The following is a 22,916-nucleotide window of genomic DNA, read 5'->3' as shown; positions in this document are numbered from 1 at the left end:
TCCTCTAATATGGAACTCAAAATGGTGTGCTGTGGAGCGGGAAGAGAGGGGATTTGCAGGAGACCTTCAGTCTGGGCACTCTATCATGTTTCTACCCACCATACCCTGTACCCTCTGAGCCAATGGATATGCCACTTCTTTTATTTTGGCACTGGCCTCTTTCCCCTGAGAAACCCTGCTGGTGCACCTTCAACACCATCTTCTCTGTTCCTGAAGCACAGGGGCCAATCTTGGCTCTGAGAAAGCACCGGCCTTCCCCCACACACACTCCCTTGGAGCTATTGAGGTTGCCCCTGACCCCCTCCCCCCCCCAGGGGAGCAGCCTGCTTTGGCAGTGAGAGAGCAGGCCTTGTTTACATGGCTTGTTCCTAATTCTCAGCCGATCTGAACACCCACGGGGTCCTTTCAGTGTAGAAAAAGAATGGTTGTGGTATGTGGGAGAGCTGTGGACAATGCGCTCAATTGATTGACCCACACGTTCCTACTGGCGTGGGTGCTAAGTACGGAGATCTGGGTTGAAATATGGGATGGGATGGGACAGAAGCTGGGCAGAAGGGAGCAGAGTGTTTTCATTTTGGAGAGGGCTTCTTCAGTTATATGAGAACAGGCTCGGAAATATTTACTTATCTGCACACAAGGAAGCCGTGCTACTGAAGAAGAAATAGGCAGGGCCATCTCACACTTCTGTTGCTGGTCTCTCACATTTTCTCGGCACAGAACAAAAATATTTTGCTGCTAGGAAACACTGATACTTCCACCCAATTTTTATGGTGTGCTGCTATATAGTAGTCAAAATAGCATATATGCACCTATTGGCTAATGCCTGCGACATCATGGTTGAGCAGCAACACTCTAGCATAACACTGACACCAGTTTGTGAACTTGTAGTTTTAATAAATGTATTTAGAAGCTGATTGTTACAGAGTTGTACCACAGGAATGCTCATGTAGCCCTTAAAAGCATCAGCAAGCCTCCTTTTCTCCCCCTGCCATCTTGTAACTTTTAAAACAGTTTTTTTTTTCATTTAGATCTCTGGTTCTGTTCCCCACTGGGGTACATGGGGTACTTCCTCATCCATTATGGGGGAAGGAGACCGCTTCAGTGGTGGTTTCTCATACTACTAATAGATGTTGCAGTCAGTAGTGCAAGTAATAGTGGTAAGGATGGCCCCTGGAAGTCTTAGCATTTGAAAAGGACCCTGCAGAATTCTGCCTCTTGGAGGTGGCGCTTAGATTCAACTCCAGGCAGTTTTTGTCTCCCTCTAGCTCAGTTGGTGCAACACAAAAGACTTACCAACCGTTTAGGAATCCATACAGCACTCTACCATGTGTGACGTCAACTGGAGTCCAAGACAAACAAACAAAATTTGTGTGTGGATGTTCAGACATTCTTGAATTTTATTTTCTTTAATTTTATAAAATACACCTTGTAATGTAAGTCTCTAAAAACATGATCTTTTACGCTTTGTTAAAAAGTTGAAATTCAAAATGAGAATCATGAAAACACTTTCAGCTTATTAACTATTTTTGTCCTGTATTTCTTGGGGAGAGTGGGGGGTCATGGGTGCTGGTTATGTGTTAGTTAAATCAAAGTGAAATACGAAATATGGATGACTTCACTTGTCCTGATCTTGACTGGCTTCTTATTGTCCCACCCCTTCCCACCCTGATCACACCTCTTCCCCTACCCTGTGTGTGTTGACAGCCTAGCCAATTTGGTCTAGGCCAGCATTCCTGCTCAGCAGGACCATCTTGGCCTATCCTCCTTCTCTCTAGCTTCCTTGCTGTCTGCCACTGTGATTTTGGTTTCCCCAATAAATAAGCACCAAACCTCAGTCTCTCTACTTGTGGTTAAGTACTGCAGGTTAGGGCTGGAATAAGGAAGTCTTAGTGGCCATGGACCATTTGCTTCCTGGTGTTTTGGTTGTGTCACTTCCAGAGGTGACTTGCTGGCTGGTTTTCTTTGCACAGTGACATATTGAAGCCCCAGTCATATGTTGGTGTCTCCAGTTTTTTTTTAAAGCATTTTTGGCCTGCAGACTCTTATTTGGCACACCTTTACGGGACCCTCTGCGAGGTACATTCCGTGCAGTCACCAACTCACTTAAATTTTCTGGAAATACAATTATGCAGCATATTCTACACTTCTATTTGTTGATCTCTCTAAATTTGACTGTATATTAACAAAGCCAGGAGACTTCAAATATTCAGGTTTCGGATAGGGTTCGCGGCAAGTGTCTGCAGCTTGCTGAAGACATCAAATAGCAACAAGAACCAAAGGAGCAAATATTAGATTCTGCAAAAGGTCATCTGTGTATAGAATAAATGGAAGCAAATGTCACTGGGAGAAAAGAGCACCATTGTGAAGGTTGGAGACAGTTCAGTTCCACAGCTGGTTACAAAAGGAAAGGCATCTAGCACAGATGTGCGGTCCAAAAGGGTTATCCCACATACAGCAAAGGAGCCTCTAGCATTACACACTCAAGTTACTGGTTATTACAGATGCCCTTAGGCTAATACCAACATCTGCCCAACTGGTTAGCAACATGGCAGCACAGAGGAAGCAAGAAGAGCAGCCTGGCTCTTCTCTGTCAAAGTATGAAGACAAGAGGCCCTCTTGGCTGTAAAGGCACCAAGCTCCTTAAATGCTTTCGGTAGGGTTGGTTGTGTTAGGGGAAGGAGGAATCTGTCAGTGTTGGAGAGGGCTCAGTGCTCTCTTCCTATATCAGGAAGATCCTTGCTCTTAACCCCGTTGCCTGGGCCGTGGCAGGTGGGATCCTGTAAAGGCTTGTTTCATTCTCGTGTCCTCTATCCCTTGTTCAAAGAGTGACGGAAGTTCCATCTTCTGTGGCATCAAGAAGAGTCTCTAGCAAGCTCCAAGCACTTCCTTCCCTCTCCCTTAGGATCACTTTGCCACCTTAGCAGACAAGCGTGATTTAATCTTTATCCTTTTTTCTTTGGGAGCAGAAAAGCTGGAGTGAATTTGCCGCACTTCTTGCAAATTGAGGGCAGGTCATCCCTTTTATTTTGCAGCGCTCATTATTTTATTTGTTTATTTTTGCTGTGAGGCCAGATCACTTCAGATGTACATGGAGAGAAAAGGGTGCGAAGAGCTCTGCTGCTGGAGTGGGGGGGCATCTCTTCTCCCTTGCCACACACCCAGGGTCAAACAGCATAGAGGAAGAGGAGGGAAATCGGCAGAGTTAGCGTAGGAGGCTTGGCGTACTGTGACTGCATCAGGTTAAAGCCTTGTCGTTAGGGGACGAAGGGCATCTTGCAGACGCAGCGTCGACTCCCTCGTCGTTTAGAACTTTGTGCCTCGGCCCATGAGCTTCAGGACCGCAAAGTTGTAGGTGGCCGCAATGATGAAAGTGAGCTGGTGGAGCAGAAAGCAGCAAGGAGGAAATGAGATCAGAAGCGTAGCGCACTGCTACCCCCAAAAGGTAATACAGTAACCCCCCCCCCCCCCGTGTCCTGCTGTGGCCCTCTAGGTGCTCTCTTGCAATGCCATCCATGTGATAAGGCCAAGAGCATGTGAAGAGGGACGCTCAGGGCTAGAGCATGCCCGGAAGCCGCTGGAGTCCAGGCTTTTTTCCCGTGCAATGCTAAGCATCTAACAGAGCGGTTCCTCAGTGGAACAGGCTTCCTCAGGAGGTGGTAAGCTCTCCTTCCCTGGAGGTTTTTAAGAGAAGGTTAGATGGCCATCTGTCAGCAATGCTGATTCTGTGACCTTAGGCAGATGATGAGAGGGAGGGAATCTTGGCCATCTTCTGGGCATGGAATAGGGGTCACTGGGGGTGTGGGGGGGGAGGTAGTTGTGAATTTCCTGCATTGTGCAGGGGGTTGGACTAGATGACCCTGGTGGTTCCTTCCAACTATGATTCTACTTAGTTCAGACTTCTTTGTAGTGGCCAAGACTGGGCTTGCCCTTTTTTAGTTAATTGGGCATTCATTTTAACATTCTTATTGTTCTGCGTTGTTTAAAATGTTACTGAGTTGTACTTTCTGTATAACACTCTGGATGAAAATTAATGCTGCTGTTCTTGTTATTAAAAGTCTGTTCTTGTTATTATTATTGGGCATAATAAGTGGCAAATGGATGGGACTTCCCTCTCCATAGAGGTACCCTGGCCTCTCCTCCATGGTCTTCTCACCCCTTGGCTCCCTCCCCCACTCCCACTCTTTCTCCCACTGGAGAGACTCTCATTGTTAACCACTCAGCCACGAAGTGTTAGCTCAGTTCTGGGACTCTCATCTGCAAACCAAGAGTGACAAAGACTGTGTTGAGATGACGCGCTGGAATTTGCTTCCCCTGATCTGGACTGATGTCAATATTGACCCAAAAGCATTCCTAGGCCAATGGCATTGTTCATTGGCTGTCTGATGCTGTCTGATTGCACTGTTTGATATCATGCACTCTGCCTTGTGTCCCCGTGAGAAAGGTGGGCTATAAATAAAGTAAATAAAATTAAGAGAACAGCTGTTAAAGGGCCGACTTACCAGCGCCACCAGTGTGATTGCAGCCCCAACAAATGCTGCAATGAACAGGTGGAAAGTCATCTGGAACTGTAAGGAAATGACAACAGCAGATATCAGTTCTGGCTGCTTCTGAATTGGCCTGCTGTGAGGAGCCTGTAGCCCATGGCATCAGTGGTCAAAATGCATGCTACTACACCCTCTGGCTGGTAGAGAAGGAAAGGGGGGAGAGCTGCAACTACATCACATCTAGTCAACTTTGTCTTCCTCCTGCTCCACAGGTATGTAAGACCCAGAGGCCTGAGCCATCTGGTGTGGAATGCTGTGATAACATCCCCTGTTCTTTCTGTCAACCAGCAACTAACACATTGCAGTGTACTCAATGATGAGTGAAATGGAATAACAAATGGCCAGATCAATGAGTAATGAAATGTGTTCAGGAAAAAATACGGCAGTCCTCTGGGAGGCAATAGAAGGCAACCTAAAGTGGAATGGGCTCACCTGCCTGCTTGTGATATGTCTCGGATGTCGAACTTACCTGAGAAAGGTCGCACATTTGATCCCTGACATCTAAAAGGAGTAGGGAATATGTGATGTGAGAGACCAGAGAGTATGTGATGTGAGCGATCGCTGCCTGAGACCCTGGGCAGCCCTGCCAGTTAGATAATACTGAGCTTGATGGACAGATGTTCTGCTTCAGTAGAAGGCTGTTTCACGTAATATTTTCTGTAACCATTTTGTACAAAAAAGAAGCCGCTCCGGGGTTGCTGTGGCCTCCATCATACCCGCTTCCTGGGTTTAATTCTGGGGAGCTTCAACTTTTCCTTTTCGATTCTTTTTGGTGTTTTTGTGTGCGTGTGCTGGGAACTCACCTCAGCTGTCTTGCAGATGGAAAGAAGGCTTTGGCCACACACTCGTCCTGGAGAGGCATTCCAGGGCAGCACACCTGTGTGGGACACAAGATGCCCAGAGTAAATGGATGGCAGATTAGGTCGCTTCCTAACACAGAGCACACCTTCCTATTGTAAGCAAGTTTGTATGGGAAGTGGAAGACAGAACTACTGGTAGGCAGGATTGGTTGACAAAGTCAACACTGGCTTGTTTTTTCTCCAGAGAAACTTCTCTGGTCTCATGTGACCCAGTCCACCTGCCGAGAGAAGCAGGGGAGGAGGATTTCTGGGAGTTTTTTGGGGGTGGGGCAAGAAGACCATTCTAAGAAAAACTCTTGGTTTATTTATTTATTTAATTTATTTATTATTTACATTTATATCCCACCCTAATTCCTGGCAAATTCCATGGGAGCATGCTTTGTTTTATGAACACTACTGGCTGTCCATCTTCTGGGCATGAGGAAAGTAGGATCAGATTCTCAGGCTGGTTCCCAGGAAATGAACTGCAGGACCCTGCAAAGATCCCTGGCTGCCGTCTCATGAGAAATAGCTCATTCCTCCACTTCAAAGCCCCCTTTCCACCAAGGATGACTTACACATTGAGCAGAGGAGCTATGGGTTAGCCATGGGGCCAATGAATCCAATGTGCAGTGGTCTCCCACTGGAAAATGTTGACATTGGCAAGGCAAAGATGCATATCACTCACCATACATCCTGGCATCAGTGCATAGATTGCCAATACTGGCTGAAGTCTTGCTGGGATTTGCAATGGAGTTGCATGTTGTCCAAGTGCTAAAGTAGATGTAGACAGGGACTGCAGAGCAGGCCAGGACCAGGAGCCAGATGATGGCCAAGACGTAGGTTATGCCCACAAACTGAAACAGTCAAAATCAGCAAGAATTGTTAGTGGGCAGTCAGGAGCCTTCAGAGACAAGAGCATGAGACTGGAGATCTGCAGACTGAAATGACCTTGGAAAACCTCTTTTGACTGGAGAGGGAAAGGGCACCTCTAGCCAATTGGGCTGCAAAAGGGCTAAACAGCTCTGCCCATGCATCCATGCAGATGTGTACGTACAGTTGTGCAAATATGCACAACTGTGGCCTTTCTGTACAATTAGTTCCTTGTGCAAGGAATGAACACAGGTTTATTTGTTGTGTGCAGTTTGCATGTCTTCCCTCAAGGGGATGCATATCTGTACTGGAATACACAATATACTCCCCAGTCCCCAGTACTCAAAGTATGGTACTTGGTATCTGGGGAAATTGCAAAGAGCTGTACAGTTGCAGATTACATCGGTAATAGTTTTGTAATTGCTGTGTGGGTTGTGGCCATGGGAGCACCACACCGACTAGGATGTGGGCAGTCTATGATGTAATAAGGGTAGCGTAAGAAATTTTGTGCAAGTGTGCACATACTCACACCCTTGTTGTCTAGCCCTGAGCTATTCATTCTTCGGAGACTGAGTCCTCTATTATTATATAATCTCCAGTGTCGGAATGTTCACCTAGTCATGTTCTTTTTAAAAGCAGCACACCTCCAGCAATGCTACCTCTTTTGGGGGAATGATAATGTTTCCCTTTTTAAAGAGGATGTGAGCTGTCCTTTTCCTGTGCTGGAGCATCCATCTTTCCACACTTCTTGGAAAGGTAAAGATCAGCCGCCTCACAGACAGCAAGGGTTATCATTCTACATATTACAGGTGAACACAATGTTGCTAGTTTGTGCAGAAGTGAAAATGTCTCTGTGTGTGCCACATTCATTGTGCAGAAAGACCCCAAAGATGCAAACAATGTTTCTGAATGAGTCAGATGACCAAGGAGAGGAGCACTCAATTACACATGTGTATAACTGATGCAATTCTTGCTGTACCACCTCTGGGTTGCACTTCTGAAGTGTGCTTCCCGGGACTCGCTTGACCACTGGAATTTGTATCATCATGATATCTGTGTCCTGGGAGTGATTTGTGTGTGTGTGTGATTTAGTTGCATGAGATAATGAATTGTGTGCTCCTGGCACTGAACATCTGACTCAAGAGGTGCACAGATTAAACTGGTCTTGAGAGAAAACAGCACTTGTTCTGCTCGGCTCCCCTGGTCTCAACCAATCTTGGTTTGTAAGCTGTGAGGTCTTATTCTAATTAAAATGGGCATTTCTGAAGCCACTCCCTGAAGGACAAGCAGCCCAGCTACGTGGAATGCCTGTTGCAAAGTTGATTGAGCCTTTGAATGAGCAGCTCTAATTCAGAGATGCCAAGATGCCTCTCTTCCTCTTTGTTTGGAAAGGCTTGCACTTACTCTCTGTCAGTCAGGTGGGCATGAAGTCCAATCCTTCCTGGCACAGCCATGAATGGAGCTATCATGGTTGCTTTTGTGTGTGTGCAGTGAATACAGAGTTTGGTATTCTTTATGGAGCGGGGCAGCAGTGGAGAGTTCATGAACTTGTAAATTTAATGAACCAGACTTTGAAGAATTGCCAAACATGCCTCATCTTACCCCGTGTGCATGTTCAGAAAGGGTGAGGCAGTGGCTCAGAAATGCCCATTTAAAAAATATGGACAACCAAATGCCCATTCAATCAGTTGCAAACTGTAGCCCCTTTCCCCACCTGCTTTTGGTTGAGCTAATTGCCCATGCTGCACAGCCGTGAAGCTGGAATTTTATTATTGGCTGTCCAAGTGCTGCATATACTTTGATGAAAAGACTGGCAACAATTTCCCCCCAAAACTGTGCTTAGAGGCTGAAGTCCCATTGACTTCCAGGAAATTCTAGTCTTCTCAGTAGCCCTAGCTCCAGGCTATTTGACTAATGGGAGGACTTGTTGCAATGAATAACCATTGCACTCGCTGTCCTGGTCCATGGGAAAATTTGGGCACAGTTCCTTCTTCCTTAAAATACTGTAATTACAAAATAAGTTGACATGCCTCAAAGCAAAGGAGTGAGGGAGGAGGCTAGTAGGAAAAACATGAAAGAAAACAATGAAGGAGGGGGAAACAGGAGAGAAGTGAACGAATTGGCATTGGTAAAGGATAAAAGTGAAAGTGACAATTGGGGAGAGTCTACATAGTGATGAAAAGGGATGCATTTGACCCTGGAGGAGAGGAGGGGAGGGAAGGAAGGAAGGGGGCGAGCAGTCCCGGTGCAGTTTTCTTTCTAAGATGCCATGCCGTCACTTCAGCGCAGCTGCTCCCTCCAGTGCCTGGTGCCTTTGCCGCACCAGCCACTGCCATCTCATGCCCATCAGTCAATGGCCATGCCATTCAAGTCGCTCAAAGGAGAAGCAAACTCTGCGTAAGATCACCTTGTCGGGATGTCCTAGCCATTTTCCCAAACAATGACACACCAGCTCCATAGAGTGAGCTTGACGGTGTCCTCTGGAACCCCTCCCCTTGTGGCCCCCTGTTACCGTAGCGCTGAGGCCCTTGCCACAGATGGTGGTCTTGTAGTCGCCAAAGATCTGCCTGACAGCGCCGGTGGTGTAAAAGCCTTCGGCCAGCAGGAGGGCTCCAAAGAGGAAAAAGAAAGCAGCAACCCCATAAATGGCATATTGGAAGTCATGGATCCTGCAGAGGGATAAAAGAAGGGAGGAAGGGTTTTTTATTATTATTATGGTCCTTGATGAGAAACTCTTTGGACTCCGAGTGAAGCGAAATAGACTCTTGGTTGCAGCAGGGCCTGTTCTTGGCTCAGTCATTCAAAAGGGTCCAGGGGGGTTCTGAGGATCTAGACTACAGAAGAGGGAGAAAAAAGGAGGATAGTACAGCCTGGATTGCCAAAAGGAGGCCCATCATGTGATGAGGAGCCATCTAAGCTCATGCATGGGTAAAGCGATGGCCTTGTAAAGCAGAGAACTTCAAGGCCCATTCTGCATAGCAGGACAAGCTGGCTTGAGTCCTCCATACCTATCATGCTTATCAAGGATCCAATAGAAAACACACTTGAGCAATAAATATATGGAGAAGGAGCATGAGATGCATAACAATCTCAGCCTATGTCACAAGGACTAATTCAGCAACTTTGCAGAATTCAGGAATCAGCAGCTGCTTGTAAGTGGGCCAGCTGGACCTAGGGTTGCCAGGTCCCTCTTCGCCACTTGTGGGAGGTTTTTGGGACAGAGCCTGAGGAGGGCAGGGTTTGGGGAGGGGAGGGACTTCAAGGCCATAAAGTCCAATTGCCAAAGTGACCATTTTCTCCAGGTGAACTGATCTCTGTTGGCTGGAAATCAGTTGTAATAGCAGGAGATCTCCAGCTAGTACCTGGAGGTTGGCAACCCTAGCTGGACCATATAATCAAACCAGATAGTTTCCTAAGGTGCCAGGTTTTAAGGGGTGCCAAATTAGATAGAACTGATTTTCCCTCTATTTACATAAGTTATCTCTCATAAATGAAAAGATCCAGGGTGCCAAAAGCCCGTGGGCTAGCCATCCCCCAGGCTACAAATAAGGAGACTCGGCAATGTCCATGTATGTTCTAGAACGGTCACCTGAAACATCTGTGACCATTTTGGAGTGCCTTGCCATGGACTGTTGAGTACCTGGTCTTCAGACGGGGCTGGGCATGTAGGTTTTCCAAATGGGGCTTCTTTAACATAATTACACAGAGGCATTCAGGTTGGGTTGAACTTAGATTGCCGGGGCTTAAATGCTGGTACAACTCAGGTGGGAAACGGTGAGGCTTAGTCTTGTTTCCTCAGCCCAGAACTGAGCAGCATTGGCCAGGAGGCGGTATAGGAATGTCAGCCATGGAAAAGGATACTTACACATCGATCAGAAACTCATAATCCTGATAGTTTTTGGAGAAGTAGGTCTCGATCAGGTGCTCTGTGCCAGTAAGTGCTTCATGCCCACAGCCACAAAAGAGTGCTACCCCCAAGAAACACAACCCAGTGGCAACCAGTGAGGCAAAAGGTGCCCCAATAAGACATCTTGAACAGCAATCTAACAAACCTGCAGGGAGAAAAGAGAAATCCCGTCAGCAGCAGAGAAAACCAGCACATGATCATGGTGAGAGAGAGAACAGTATGGGGGAGTGGAAATGTACATGGTGGTGGCAGTCAAAAGAAAGCATGTTAATAGAGGAATGAGACATAGGGGAGAAAGGGAAATGTCTCATGACATTAGTTAGTCCACTTATAATGAACCTGTATTTCAGAAGATCCAAATACAAATCTCTTGGGTGGAAAACTCAACAGGAGCTTTGCTCTCCAAAGGAAAGCTGCCAGCTCCTGCAGCAAAGGAGAAAAAGAAACTGAAGTGGACAGGGCAAGACTCTCTTCATAATCTTTGCTTCCACTTGAAGATAGAAGACCCACCTAACCTTCACTTCAGGTTAGCTGGGGACCCCTTCAAAGCTTTTTTAATCATAGTTTGGTGGAGGTATTTGGCTTTGGTTCGAGCACATCACTATGTTTGCACGCACAGAGATGCCATCTTTGCAACCTTTTGGTTCTTTTAAAGCCTCGTGGTTTTCAAGCCAATCTCATGATTTTAGGATCTAAGATCACCAGGACCAGTGAGGCTGGTTTCCAGAAGGAATTTAGAACTGGGATTGACTTCTAGAGCTTCTGTGGCTGGGTCTATCCCACAGAACCTTCGCAGGCCACACCCAGGTGATTTAGCCTTTCCTTTCTGGCACAAAGTTTACAGAGGTAGAAAAAGGTGAGGAAGGTAGTGAAAGTTGAACCAAGCTAGGCAAACGTACATGGAGGAAAAGGCTTACACATGATGCAGACAAAAGAAGACCCAGTCGACTGGTCTTTCAGAAGCCTTTTTTTATACATGGGTATATTGCTTGCATGGACGAGGGGGCTGTCCCCTTTGGACTTTCTGATCGATAAGGCAAATACAAGATATTTTGCTGGCACTTCAACAATGGTTGAACACATAGTTAAACTGTGGAACTCCCTGCCCCAGGATGTGGTGATGGCTGCCAACTTGGAAGGATTTAAGAGGGGAGTGGACATGTTCATGGAGGAGAGGTATATTCATTGCTACTAGTGAAAATGGATACTAGTCATGATGCATTCCTATTCTCTCCAGGATCAGAGGAGCATGCCTATTATATTAGGCGCTGTGGAACACAGGCAGGACAGTGCTGCTGCGGTTGTCTTGTTTGTGGGCTTGCTAGAGGCCCCTGGTTGGCCACTGTGTGAACAGACTGCTGGACTTGATGGGCCTTGGTCTGATCCAGCATGGCTTTTCTTATGTCCTTATGGTACTTCGATTCTAGAGAAGCTGGATGTCACCTCAAGAGAAGCTCAATCCCAAGGCAGAGCTTCATGGTGCTGCAGACCCCCAAAATTACACTTCAGCCCTCCTTACATGGGCCAGCTCTATGGCATCCCAAATGCATGAACCTCCCCCCTTGCATCCAACTGCCTAGCATCACACTCCGTCTTTGTTGCATTTGGAGACATGGATATGCCAATTTGTATACTTTGGGGGAGGGAAGCAGGAAGGCTGAAGAATTAATCTTGATTGACAGCAACCAAGAGCCAAGCTAAACTAAGCTAAGCCATCCCCATCAGTTGGCAGGGAATCAAAACGCAGCAGCTCAGCCCTGCCCACAGGGATTTCAATGACTGCTGGATGCGTCTGCATCCCTTTGGAGAGCTCTGCCTAAAAGCTGCTATCCACAAGGGAGCCACTGGGTATGTAAGGTCATGGGGAACTGAACCTGCCTGAGCCCTCAGCTGGGAAGGGTGAGTTCCCTCCAAAAAAAGAGAACACGTTTTGCAAGGGGAGTTGGCAGGGCAGATGAGGAGATACAGCTGTCCTGCCTTGCCCTGTCCAGACCCTATAGTGTGGGAGTAGCTTTTGGCTCTGGGTTTTCAAGGGTTGGGATGGAGATAAGGGCTACCTGGAAAACTCGGTTGTGGAACTGGATCCAGGTTTGGATTCTGAGGACCCGTAGTTTGTGGAGGTGTTTGGCTCTGGGGTTTTGGCTCTGGCACATCACTAACATTATCTATATTATAAAAAATACAACAGTAAACCTAAGAATGCTCAACATAGTATGGAAAACCCAGGCTCCCTCCTCCCACTAGTTCTGGGGGCAGGAGTCCCCTGGGTCCCCAAGGATCTGCGTCCCTCCCCCCCCCCCCATTCCTCACTGCCTCTGAGAGGTGCTGGGGCTCAGTGCAAGCCGTATGGCAGTGCTTCCCTCCCATTATTATTCTCCCTCCCTCCCTCCCTCCCTCTTTGTCCCCAAAGTGTTTTTCTCGCCCCCTGAAGAATGAGCCCATCAGAAACTGATGGGACCAAGGGCCAAGGTCACAACTTGTACTGATCTCTTGGTGGCACAAAGGACAAGAGGGGGCTTGTTCTTCCTCACCAGGCTTGGATAAGCTCATCAGTATGCTCTGGGGAAGGCTGGACCAGGGGCAAGAGGAGACAAACAGAGAACAATAGGAGGCCTATTCTCTTAGCCTTCTTTAGGAGCAGCCCCCTCCGAAGCACTGGGTGGAACTGGCCACCACAAGGCCTGAAGTTCGGCAAATCTCCCTCCCCCACTCTCCATGTATGGCATCTGTTGGGGCTTTGGAGTGGCTTTAAGGAGGCTATGGGCACAAAGTGGGTGGTCAAAGGACTGCAGTGAGCTTCTTGGTCGTCCTCATTCTGGGCTGGGAGCCAAAGTGGCCCCAAGGGACCTCAGTCCCTTCCCCACTTTTGCCCAGTCAGTTTGGAGTAACTTCATTGGGCTTTCTTACAATCAGCACTATGAGACCCATGGTCATTGCACACTGCAGGCTCTGACCTGAACGATTGTTCTCCTTCCTGACTTAAGTCAGCTTAGGCATTCCTTTCTCCCTTCTTCTTCCAAAGATCATCATGCAAAGCTTCTTTGGTGCGCTCTCACCCAATGTGTCTCCTTGAATCTCATCATACTCCCCACAGCCTCTACCTGGCTTCTTGGTCTGCGTTTCCCAGCAATGGCTGCCCTGCTTCTCATGAGATCTTAACACAAATCTAAATATAACATTACCCACAGGAGACAAATCACTGGTCTATTTCACCATGAACACTATTGTGGCCTGACTTTAGAAACCACCTTCAAACCACTTTACAAAAGTTTGTGGTAGCAAAGCAAACTGACTTCTTTGCTTTAAAGATCTGGTTCACCGTCAGATTCAAAAAATCAGAGCTCGAAAAGAAGGGCACATGGTTGTGCAAACTGAACACCTTTGACAGTGGTTGGAGGCATGACCTTTCATTTCAACCCATTTCTTCGATGGGTGTGTCATAGGTCTGTGGCCAGGGTGGAGACAGTGAGTGCATTGCCCCATCTAGAACAAAGATGTGCCTCACCAAAGAATACCCCCCACAAAAAAATCTCTTTGTGATTTAAAGCAAAATTTTAGACTCTAAAATACCCAGAGTCCTTTGGACTTGTCAACAGGGTTATAGAAGTTTCTGGTGGAGCTGAACCTGCCTGGTTTTTTCATTCATTTCTTTTCTTCCCTGGAAATGTGGCAGCACTCCCTAGCAAAGAAGGGTGTCTACGGCCTTGATAAGTCGTTTTTCTGCTTCCTTTTTGTTTCTTTTTAAATGCCTGAGAAGACTTCATCTTCTTTTCTTTAGCCTAAACAGTTTCTCCAAACTCAACCTGTCCCTGGGGCCTATATCCCCTTGCAGCTCTCTCAGAAACCCCATCTTCCATTCTAGTGCCCAAAGCTGAACTCAGAATGCCAAACAGAGTCTTGTCAGGCCAAAACAGGTTGTATTCCTAAGACTTCTAAAGTCTTTTTAGATAATAAATTGGTTACAGAATGACATTTCTGTGAAGCATTCTCACAGCGTCATGTACATCTTTAACAAGTGTGCTGTTCACCGCTCCATTTAAGCCATTAAGGGAGATGATGAATGTCATCTACCTGGCAGGTGTTTGCTCAACCCATTTCCAGTTCAATGCTAAAGCTTTTTATTTCTAGACAATTGTACTTGTATGCACTGGTAATCTACACTTTCCGCATTTTGCTGGCCTGATTCTGCACTCAGCCAAGGCAAGGGCTTTAACCCTCATCAATCGAGTGTGCCTGGTTGACTCCACCGTAGATCCTGGCACAGATGTCACCATGTTGCAGTTCACCGTACACAGGACAGAAGGACAAAGTTGTCGTGTTTTTGCATTTGGCCCAAGTTCCTGGCTTCCTCTCCTCCTTTACTCGCTGGCTGCCAGGGCTCTGGGATACTACTCAAAGCTGCAGGCTCCAAAGCACAGAGCAGGAATCTGGGGTTCAGAAGGAGGGGGAGGAGATTCGGAGGAGGAGACGAGAGAAAGAGTCCCTTGTCTGAACACAATCCCCAGCCTTGTCCTCGGAGGCAGAACAATGGACACGAGACAAGAGGATGAGCCTCCGAGCCTGGCTCCCTGGCCCTCCTACCCCAGCCCTGCTGGCTCAGGCTCCCCCCTCAGAAACAGTGCGCCCGTTGATGAGGTGTGTGGGAGCCAAGAGTAACCCTGGCTGGTACAGGATGGGAGGGGGGGAGTGGCCTTTTGGAAGACTGGGACTGAAATTTCATTTCAGGGGCCCCTTCCTTTTCCCTATGTCAGCGTTGTTTTTTGTCCATTTGAAAAAAAAGATATGCATATCCTCTTTTCTTTTTAATCTATACTTGTCAACTGAATTTAATGCAGCAGGATTAAAAGGTTTTATGTCCTAGAAATTGAAAGACAAAACAACAAGAAGAACAACAAAAACAGATACCATTGGAACCAGAAGAAAAATATAACTCCTTCTGCAAATTCAATCCTCCCATTTTTTACTGGGGTTTGGAGTTCAAGTGTGTGGGATTCTGGGGATAAAATAGTGGGCAACACTGCCTATCAGGAATTTAAGATGAGCTAGTAAATATTCCTGGCTGTTATTGGGTGGGCTGGGGCTCCATCTCCCCTCCTCCCATCCAGGCTGTTGGCCAAGGTCTTGGTCTGCCTGGGGATATGTGGGGTGAGAAGAGGAAAAGAAGAAAAGGACTAAATGGATTGTATGTGGATTAAATTTGCAGGCCATACAGGATAATCAGAACATAACCCTCTACTGGAATCCAGTAAATGTAGCCCCAAAGAAACCCAAATGACTCCTGGCTCTTGGGGTGACCTTATCACTGATCTGTTCATCTCAAATATTAAAGGGCAGCATTGTCTATCAAGGTCTATACACCCCATTCTTTGTGTGAAGCCCAAAATAATTTGTGCTCCTTGACCAATTAAAAATGGTCTGAAGAGGGAAACACCTGGAGGACTTCTTCGCCAGGAAATGACAGAAATATGGGAGGGGGAGAGGATTGTGAGAACACCAAAACGCCATCTCCTCCCTGAGAACTCTATTTGGCCACCGAGTTTCAAGCCTTTTAACTGACCTCAAAAAGCAGCAAGGACAGTTCCTGGTGCTTTCCCAACCTTAAACACAAACCAAGCCCCTGAGCCTCCTGCAATCTATAGCAGGCCAGCATATGGAAAGGAGAGGCAGAAATCTCTCTATCAGCTGTGCCAGAAAGGGTGGCTCAAGGGAAACACCAGGCTCCTTGTGGTAGATGAGGATTTTTAGAAGGACTAGGATCCCACTGGCATTTGTGCGTCTCAGTTCCATGCAAACTGAATTGGTCTCAAGACACATTGCCTTACAAGCTGGTCCTCACCAGAAAGGACTGAACAGCTCAAAAAGAGCTTGGTCAGCCACAAGGCAAGAAGAAGGAGTATATTGAAGCCCATGGAAGGAACTGAGCCCACACCTTTCTGTCTCCAGCTGCTTCAAGACATCATTTGGGGCTACTGCTAACTTTCTGTATCATGTTTGTGGGGATGGGGCTGAGCATTTAAAGGCACCATAACCTTCTCTATTAGATACAGCAGTGGGAAAGTGGAAACCACCCCTCCCCAAGGTGAGAGGGAAGTTGCACCTGTCCTTTGCAAATATAACACAGTTTAGCTTTAAAGTCAAATTCAAAACAGGAATGCTTCAAAAGAGGAGCACTTCAGAACACCTGCCATGGCGGTGCTGTCTCAAACATGAATGACCACCAGCCAAAGACTGGAGGGAATCCCAAATCAAGTTATTAGATCTTGAGCTCTAAAGAAGATTTCCTGGACAGTGATGGGACCCGCCTAAAGGGAATCAATCTCCAGGAATTCTAATGGGTATAGGATGGTTTGCTGAAGGCTCCAAACTGATCCCTGGACTTTGTATGGAATGATAGGATAGCCAGTCATAGTAGGCTGCCCATCCAGCAATCTCTAACTGGGCAACATTAAATAATTCACCTAGACAACTGGACAGATGGGGTGGAGAGAGAGCTCCTATTACATCTTTCTCCCAGTGTTGTGCCTGCACAGTCTCTCTGTGGAGTAGCAGAAGGTAGAAGTCCTGGACACTAATGCTCCTCTTGGGGCTGCAGAGCTAAGCAATCACACACACCCACACCCACACACACCCAGTCATGGCTGAATTCAATAGTTTTTAAAGGGATATTTTTAATAGTGGACAGGACAGGAGCTATCTTCTAATGTAGTATCCTGAGTGGCCTTCCTGTACCAGGAGAGGTTTAAGTCCGCTGTGCCAAGCAGGCATTTGCCGCCCCCCCCCCCCACACACACACTCCATCTTATGTATACCCTGCTCATGCTGCAGGTTCTTCCAAACCCCCAGGATCTGAGCATCCTCCCAGAGTAAAGCTCCATCTCGTTACCAAGGAAACACATCATTCTCCGACTCAGACAGAGCTTTGGACCAGTGGGAAATGGGAGATGAATGAAGGCTTGGAAATCAAGGAGGCTTTCATTAGAGAAGTTGGGAGGGGAGGCTGTTAAGAAAATGGAGATACTTTCTTTCTATTGTCTACCACCCATGCCCTATTAATTCCCTAAGCAATTAGTATTGCTTTGAACTGTTTGCCAGGCAGCTCTTCAGAACCATACAGATTAGTGAGACCCACAAAAATATTGCCTCCCTCTGCAAGAAGGGAGATAGCAGAGATCACAGGAAATCTACCTCTGTTTTGGCTCCAGTTATGCAGGGGGTGGGTGGGGGAAAGTTAATGACACCGGATTGGAAATACAGAGGCAAGTCAGGGGGCAGAGAGCACTGAGCATGGGGAGTCTGTATGCTCCTTCCCCTTGGAAATTCTGGTTGTATCACACAGGTCAGGAAACTTTTTCTCCTGTCTGAATCCTGTCCAGGGGTTGCAAGGAAACAGAGCCGTCTCTGGCTCTTGAGCCCGTAGGAACCATCCTTGACATGGGTGCTGACTATGAAGACTAGAAGCTAGACCCAGGGTAGACAAGTGCCTCTGAAGGTCCCCTGCTGGCACTCTGGGCTACCCCTTTCTCTGCCACAGGCCACACTCAAAGTAACTCAAAGGCTAAGAATTATCCTCTTAGCAGTTGGGGGGTCTGTCCCATCCCATTAAGTTCCAGAGTATTGGAGGGTCGGGATTCAAGGGACAGATTGGCTCTTTATTTACAGGTAAAGTTCCCTGTGGGCTGCTGGCAGCCAGAATCAAGCCAAACTTTGCCCCAGTTCCTCTGACAGGGCTTCAGGGGTTGGATGACTTGGTCTTGTCAAGAGGTGCTGAGCGTAAGTTTGCTCATCGCTTTTCCCTGTGCCACTACAAGCCACCAAGTGCCCCATACAGGGTTGCCAGCACTGCAGGAGTAGCTTGGCTGTTGTAACTTTCCAAACCATCCCTGCAAGATCCTCAAGCAGGCTGCACCCTCACTCAACGTGTCCCCTTCCGGTTTTTATTCAGATCTCTAGGGCAGAGCAGGAGAGGAGAGGGGGGAAGAGGAGAGAGACAAATATATGCAGTTGCTTTGAGTCCCATGTTTCTGAATGGAGTTTGGATCTGAAAACATTGATGTATACTGATTGAGGCCTCTTCTCTCTCTCCAGTCATAATCTGGCCAATTTGGGAAAGAGTATTTAAACCTTTTGCTTGGAGACAGTGGCTGCTGGTGCAACCAACCACCCAGAAAGGGCTGCAGACCTCCCAAACATATCTGAAGCTGCTGCTTCTTGGATCAGATCAACCTGCTTATCAGCTCCTGACCCCAAATCCTACCAGAATTCAAATGACATCAGCACTGCATGAATCCCAAATCAAGTTATCCTCTTGTTGCTGGGTAAGAAATTTCACCCTGCATATGGAGATGGCTGACTATCAGCAAGGAGATGCTGGTGGCTGACTATCAGCAGGGAGTCAGTGTGGGTAAGACCTCCAACTTATTCTTCAGAGGTTGTGTTGTATGTGAATGAAGCCAAGGTCAAGAGTTCAGCTACGTGTCCCAACTCTCATCTGCAGCACAAGCTGAACGAGAAGCCAGGTGGCCTCCCCTTTCTCTGCACTAATAACTAGGAAGGGTTGCATCCCTTCTGGCAAGAGTGGCTGGAAGTTCATGGTCAAAAGCAAGGTGTGTGTGTTTGCTGGGGAACTGGGAGTGACCGGGAGTGTCTTGGTCTGGTAGATAAACTTTCCCCATGAGGTCCACAGAGCACTTTGGTCAACAACATGGCAAGTGGCTCAGTCACTGGTGTCTCATCCCAAAAAGCTCATGTGATAGAGGTTGTTTCTGTAGTGGTATTACCCATGCGTGCTGCTGAACTATCATGCTTTATGAGTCATGCCTCCTTCTGAATTTGGTAACCTGACACCCGCTGTGTCTCACTACTTTTCTGGACACTTGCTCATGCACTGCCAATACTAGACTGAAGAAGTGGAGAAGCCAAATCTCTAGAATGCCACAGCTGCTGTCACTGAGATAATAGTATCATTGATGAGGTGGCAGCATTCTTTCGATCCATGTACATAAACCCCCCTCTCTCTCTGTTTTGCTTTACCTGATACCTTCTTTGTCTGGGGACTTGTTCCCCCTCTGCCAGTTCAGACACACTGACGGACACAGAAAGCCCCAACTCGTGGGGCAGCATTTGATCTAAACGATGTTTAAGAGAAGAGGCTTCCCTTCAGTTCTGCAAGACCATCTCTGGTGTCTCCCAGTGAGGGCACAGATGACAGGATCAATCAAGTACTGACAGGGGAAAGAACTCCTGAGATGATAGTGGAAGAGTGGGACACTTGGTGTCTCTCCTTGCATGTCTAGTACGGAGGGTCACGGTATAAGGCTGGAAGGATCTAATTGGTTGATGTATGGCCAAACCACGGTCTTCTATCCTTCTACCTCCGACGCTGAATGCCCGGCCTCTTGAAATCCCCCAAAGGATGCAGCCTCCGTGGCTGATCTTGCTCCCCTCTTTAACAGCTCTTAGAAAAGGTAGCTTGTCCAGTGTTTAAACTAAAGCTGCTGTCCCACACATCAGTCCTGACTGGATATAGTGAATAACGCTTCTCCCTCCCTGCACAAACGCACCTGCCTTTCTCCCCTGAATCACAGACACAATAAATTAAATGAAACATTCAAGAGTCCTTCTGGAGAGATGTTGTTGCTGCTGAAGACATTTCTATGTGCATACTGTTAAAGTTTATTATTAATAATAATACCCACACAAACATTTAATAACAATATCTACATGTCTGTTCTGAATTTAACCAAGCTAATAGCTCGAGACCAAGCAACTGACACATTGCAGTACTTTGTAAGGACACTGATATTTTGACCAAGTGAATACGTAAAAAGTCCTCCTCACTGTCAACTCCATGTTTCTCACTGTATAATTTTCAATAAAAACTATTTTAAAAGGAAAACAAACTATCTCAGATCCTGTGATCAAATAGCCAGAAATCTCACCTCCTTACTTCTCCCTTCAGCTTGTCCTATCAGTGGGTAGATTCCAGCCCAATTCAGAGTTTAAGCAGATAATTCTGCGCTCATGGTTATTCTTAAGCAGTAAAATTCCATCAAGCCATCTAACGATTTCCTATAGAATGCCAGCACACCACTGTCCCACCACTACAGCAGACTTCCAGAGCAGAATTAATTCACATATTCCCCAGACATGGGAGAACATCAGCAGCAGGAGTATTTAGTGGAGGGCCTGCAAGCCCGACCCCGCCTGCCAGAGAGACCCACCGTTGCTTTGGATTTCTTTTACAAATACCTCCAACAACTTGGTCCTTTTAGTCCAAGATCCTGTTTTTAAGGGCAAAATGGTAATAAATGGGACACGCCGAGAAGTAACCAGGGATTTGACCCAGAATTTTTCTCAGTGCAACAAAATGCCTTTCGCATTATAGCACCATTACACCAAACCGTTTGCAAAGTTTCCTTTGCTTTGTAAACTCACCCATTGCTTTGGGATGTCAGGCAACAGCCGCGGGCTATTTTCCTGCCTCTCTTCCACTAGAACAAATCTTTTGCCGCTGCCTCTGTGCCTCCCTCAGCTTCCCCCTGGATCACTCGCTCCCTTACCCTGTCCTCAGCAAAGAAAAGGGCTCTTGGGTGGACAGCCAGCCCCCTAAAAGGGACAGCCCCCCTGGCTCCTGCTCCTCCTCCTCACACTGTCCCATCCCTCTTAACTCTCATCTGGACTCTTGCCTCTTGCGTCTGTCCCTAGTGTGGCTGTGCTCCTTTGTTTTTCCTTACCAGTTTCTTTTCCTGAAGACTTCTTAGGGGGCAAGGAACTGCAGAGGACTCTGCTGCAAGTTCAGGGCCCTTTTGTAAAGCCTTCCCAGATGAAAAATGAAGGAATGAGAAGTTATTAGAATGATTTTGAAATGGCATTCAAGGTCAGGAAGGAATCGGCTAGTGGATATTTTGCAGGCGGCAGGAGGGCTCATTTGCACGAGGCATCTCTTCAGGCCTGCCTTGCTCACCACCATGGCCTGTTCCTGGCAGCTGCATGTAGCTGGGATGGGCTTGAGGCTTGGGCACGGATTGTGGCTTAGCCACTGTGGACCTATAGTTTTATCACCATAACAGTGGAGGCTGTAGCAGAAAGGGGGAGTTTGTTTCCAGCCATCTACTGGTACCCCATCACAACCAACCTCCACAGGAAGAGATGGAGGTGGTAAGTGCTCCTTCCCTGGAGGTTTTTAAGCAGAGGCTAGATGGCCATCTGTCAGCAATGCTGATTCTGTGACCTTAGGCAGTTCATGAGAGGGAGGGCATCTTGGCCATCTTCTGGGCACGGAGTAGGGGGTGTGGGGGAGGTAGCTGTGAAATTCCTGCATTGCGCAGGGGTTGGACTAGATCAGTGGTTCTCAACCTGGGGCCATATAGCCCCCCGGGGGGGGGCAGGACATTCCAAGGGGGCCACAGGTGAAAATTGCTGTGTGCATTTTGTGTGGCTGTTTATGCTTTTTTGTTCCTTTGCTATTTACAAACAAAGCATTTAAATAGCTACCTTTCTACCAGTAGGAAGGGGCCACAGGAAGGAAACAAGGTCGGAAGGAGGCCACGGTTGGAAAAAGGTTGAGAACCACTGGACTAGATGACCCTGGTGGTCCCTTCCAACTCTATGATTCTATGAAGACCCCATTCCATGGTATGACTCCAGTGACACAGCTGGCCAAGCCACTGATGCACGATGGAGGCAGAAGAGATTGGGCTTTAGAATAGACAGTGGCCAAGGAATGGCTTGATGGCATCCAGTGGTGGGGAGCAGGATACGGTGACACAAAAAACTGAAGGCTTTTATGGCAGCTCTACCATCAGTGTGGTGTTCCGTGTGGCAGGGTGAAGCAGTGGCTGACAAGGTCGCTTGAGCTTTGGAAGCTCTGCAAAAGCAGAGGTGGTGCTGTGAGCAACTAGGGTTGCCAAAAGGCCTGGAGGAAATTGCCTTGTCCCATTTAATATGTGGAAATGGGCAACTGGAGCTTTTCATAGCATGCAGGCAAATAACATCTCTTGGTAAATCACATCCCATTAAGCTTCTATTAAAGGCACAGGGCGTTTTTTTTCTCCAAGCAGTTGGCACATCTACCAACACCTGGCAAAAGAGATTGTTGGTGCTGCTGCTAGAGGTTCATTATATAGCAAAACACAGAGATATGACTAAAATAGACAGAGCCTCCAGGTTAATGGGTATCTTGTACAGAAATGCAGAATACAGTGCAAACTTTGGGCTACTTAAAGGCATTTGGTGCGATGTCTTTTGCATAATGAATATGCATTTATTCCTTAATGGTTGTGCAGAGTTTGCACAGGAACCCTTGAGTCTAACACTGACCCCCAAATCCTTTTTTAAAGCGTAAAACCATCCAACTTGTAAAAAGACCAAATTGTGAGAAGAATATCGGGAGTGCAAGGCATAATTTGCAGCGCCTCCTCTGGGTAACCATGCCTGGTAACATCTTTTAAAAAAAACTAGCAGGAAAGACAAGAAGGCAATGAATGCAGCCCCAGGAGGCTGCCCGAGCTCCAGGTCAAACAATCAAATGACTAGAGACCTGGGTCAGGCGGGGAAGTGGCATAAGAGCTGATGCAAACTGATATCAGGGCAACTGACTGCCCAGGCCGGCAGGCATTCCCATGTCCCCAAAGAGTGCTGCTGGCCCTCTTAAAATGGTGTCAGTCAGGCCAAGCAATCTATGCACTGATCATCAAGAGACAAGAGAGCAGGTCTCCCATGCCAGGGTCTGCCTGTCTGTTTGCTCTTACTTAG

At 47.2% G+C, this 22,916-nt stretch overlaps 1 protein-coding gene across 2 annotated transcripts; it reads right to left on the bottom strand.

Moving 5' to 3' along the window:
• Nucleotides 1-3,117: 3,117 nt before the first annotated feature.
• Nucleotides 3,118-20,731, bottom strand: PLP1 (proteolipid protein 1). Of its 2 annotated transcripts, none has more exons than XM_056859252.1 (7): nucleotides 20,598-20,731; nucleotides 10,122-10,308; nucleotides 8,769-8,925; nucleotides 6,072-6,240; nucleotides 5,348-5,421; nucleotides 4,500-4,565; nucleotides 3,118-3,375 (listed from the first exon to the last, which is right to left on the bottom strand). In XM_056859252.1, exons 1-7 carry the CDS (start codon nucleotides 20,599-20,601, stop codon nucleotides 3,304-3,306), a joined length of 729 nt encoding a protein of 242 aa, XP_056715230.1. In that variant the 5' UTR covers nucleotides 20,602-20,731; the 3' UTR covers nucleotides 3,118-3,303. The 2 variants fall into 2 exon arrangements, with proteins under 2 accessions (XP_056715230.1, XP_056715229.1); XM_056859251.1 differs by having other exon boundaries at nucleotides 3,119-3,375; nucleotides 8,664-8,925.
• Between the last annotated feature and the right edge of the window lie 2,185 nt (nucleotides 20,732-22,916).

This window comes from Euleptes europaea, chromosome 13 (genome assembly GCF_029931775.1).
Source record: "Euleptes europaea isolate rEulEur1 chromosome 13, rEulEur1.hap1, whole genome shotgun sequence".
Classification (NCBI taxonomy): Eukaryota; Metazoa; Chordata; class Lepidosauria; order Squamata; family Sphaerodactylidae; genus Euleptes; species Euleptes europaea.
Note: the sequence above shows the minus strand (reverse complement) of the source record. Positions and strands in the feature narration are given on the sequence as shown.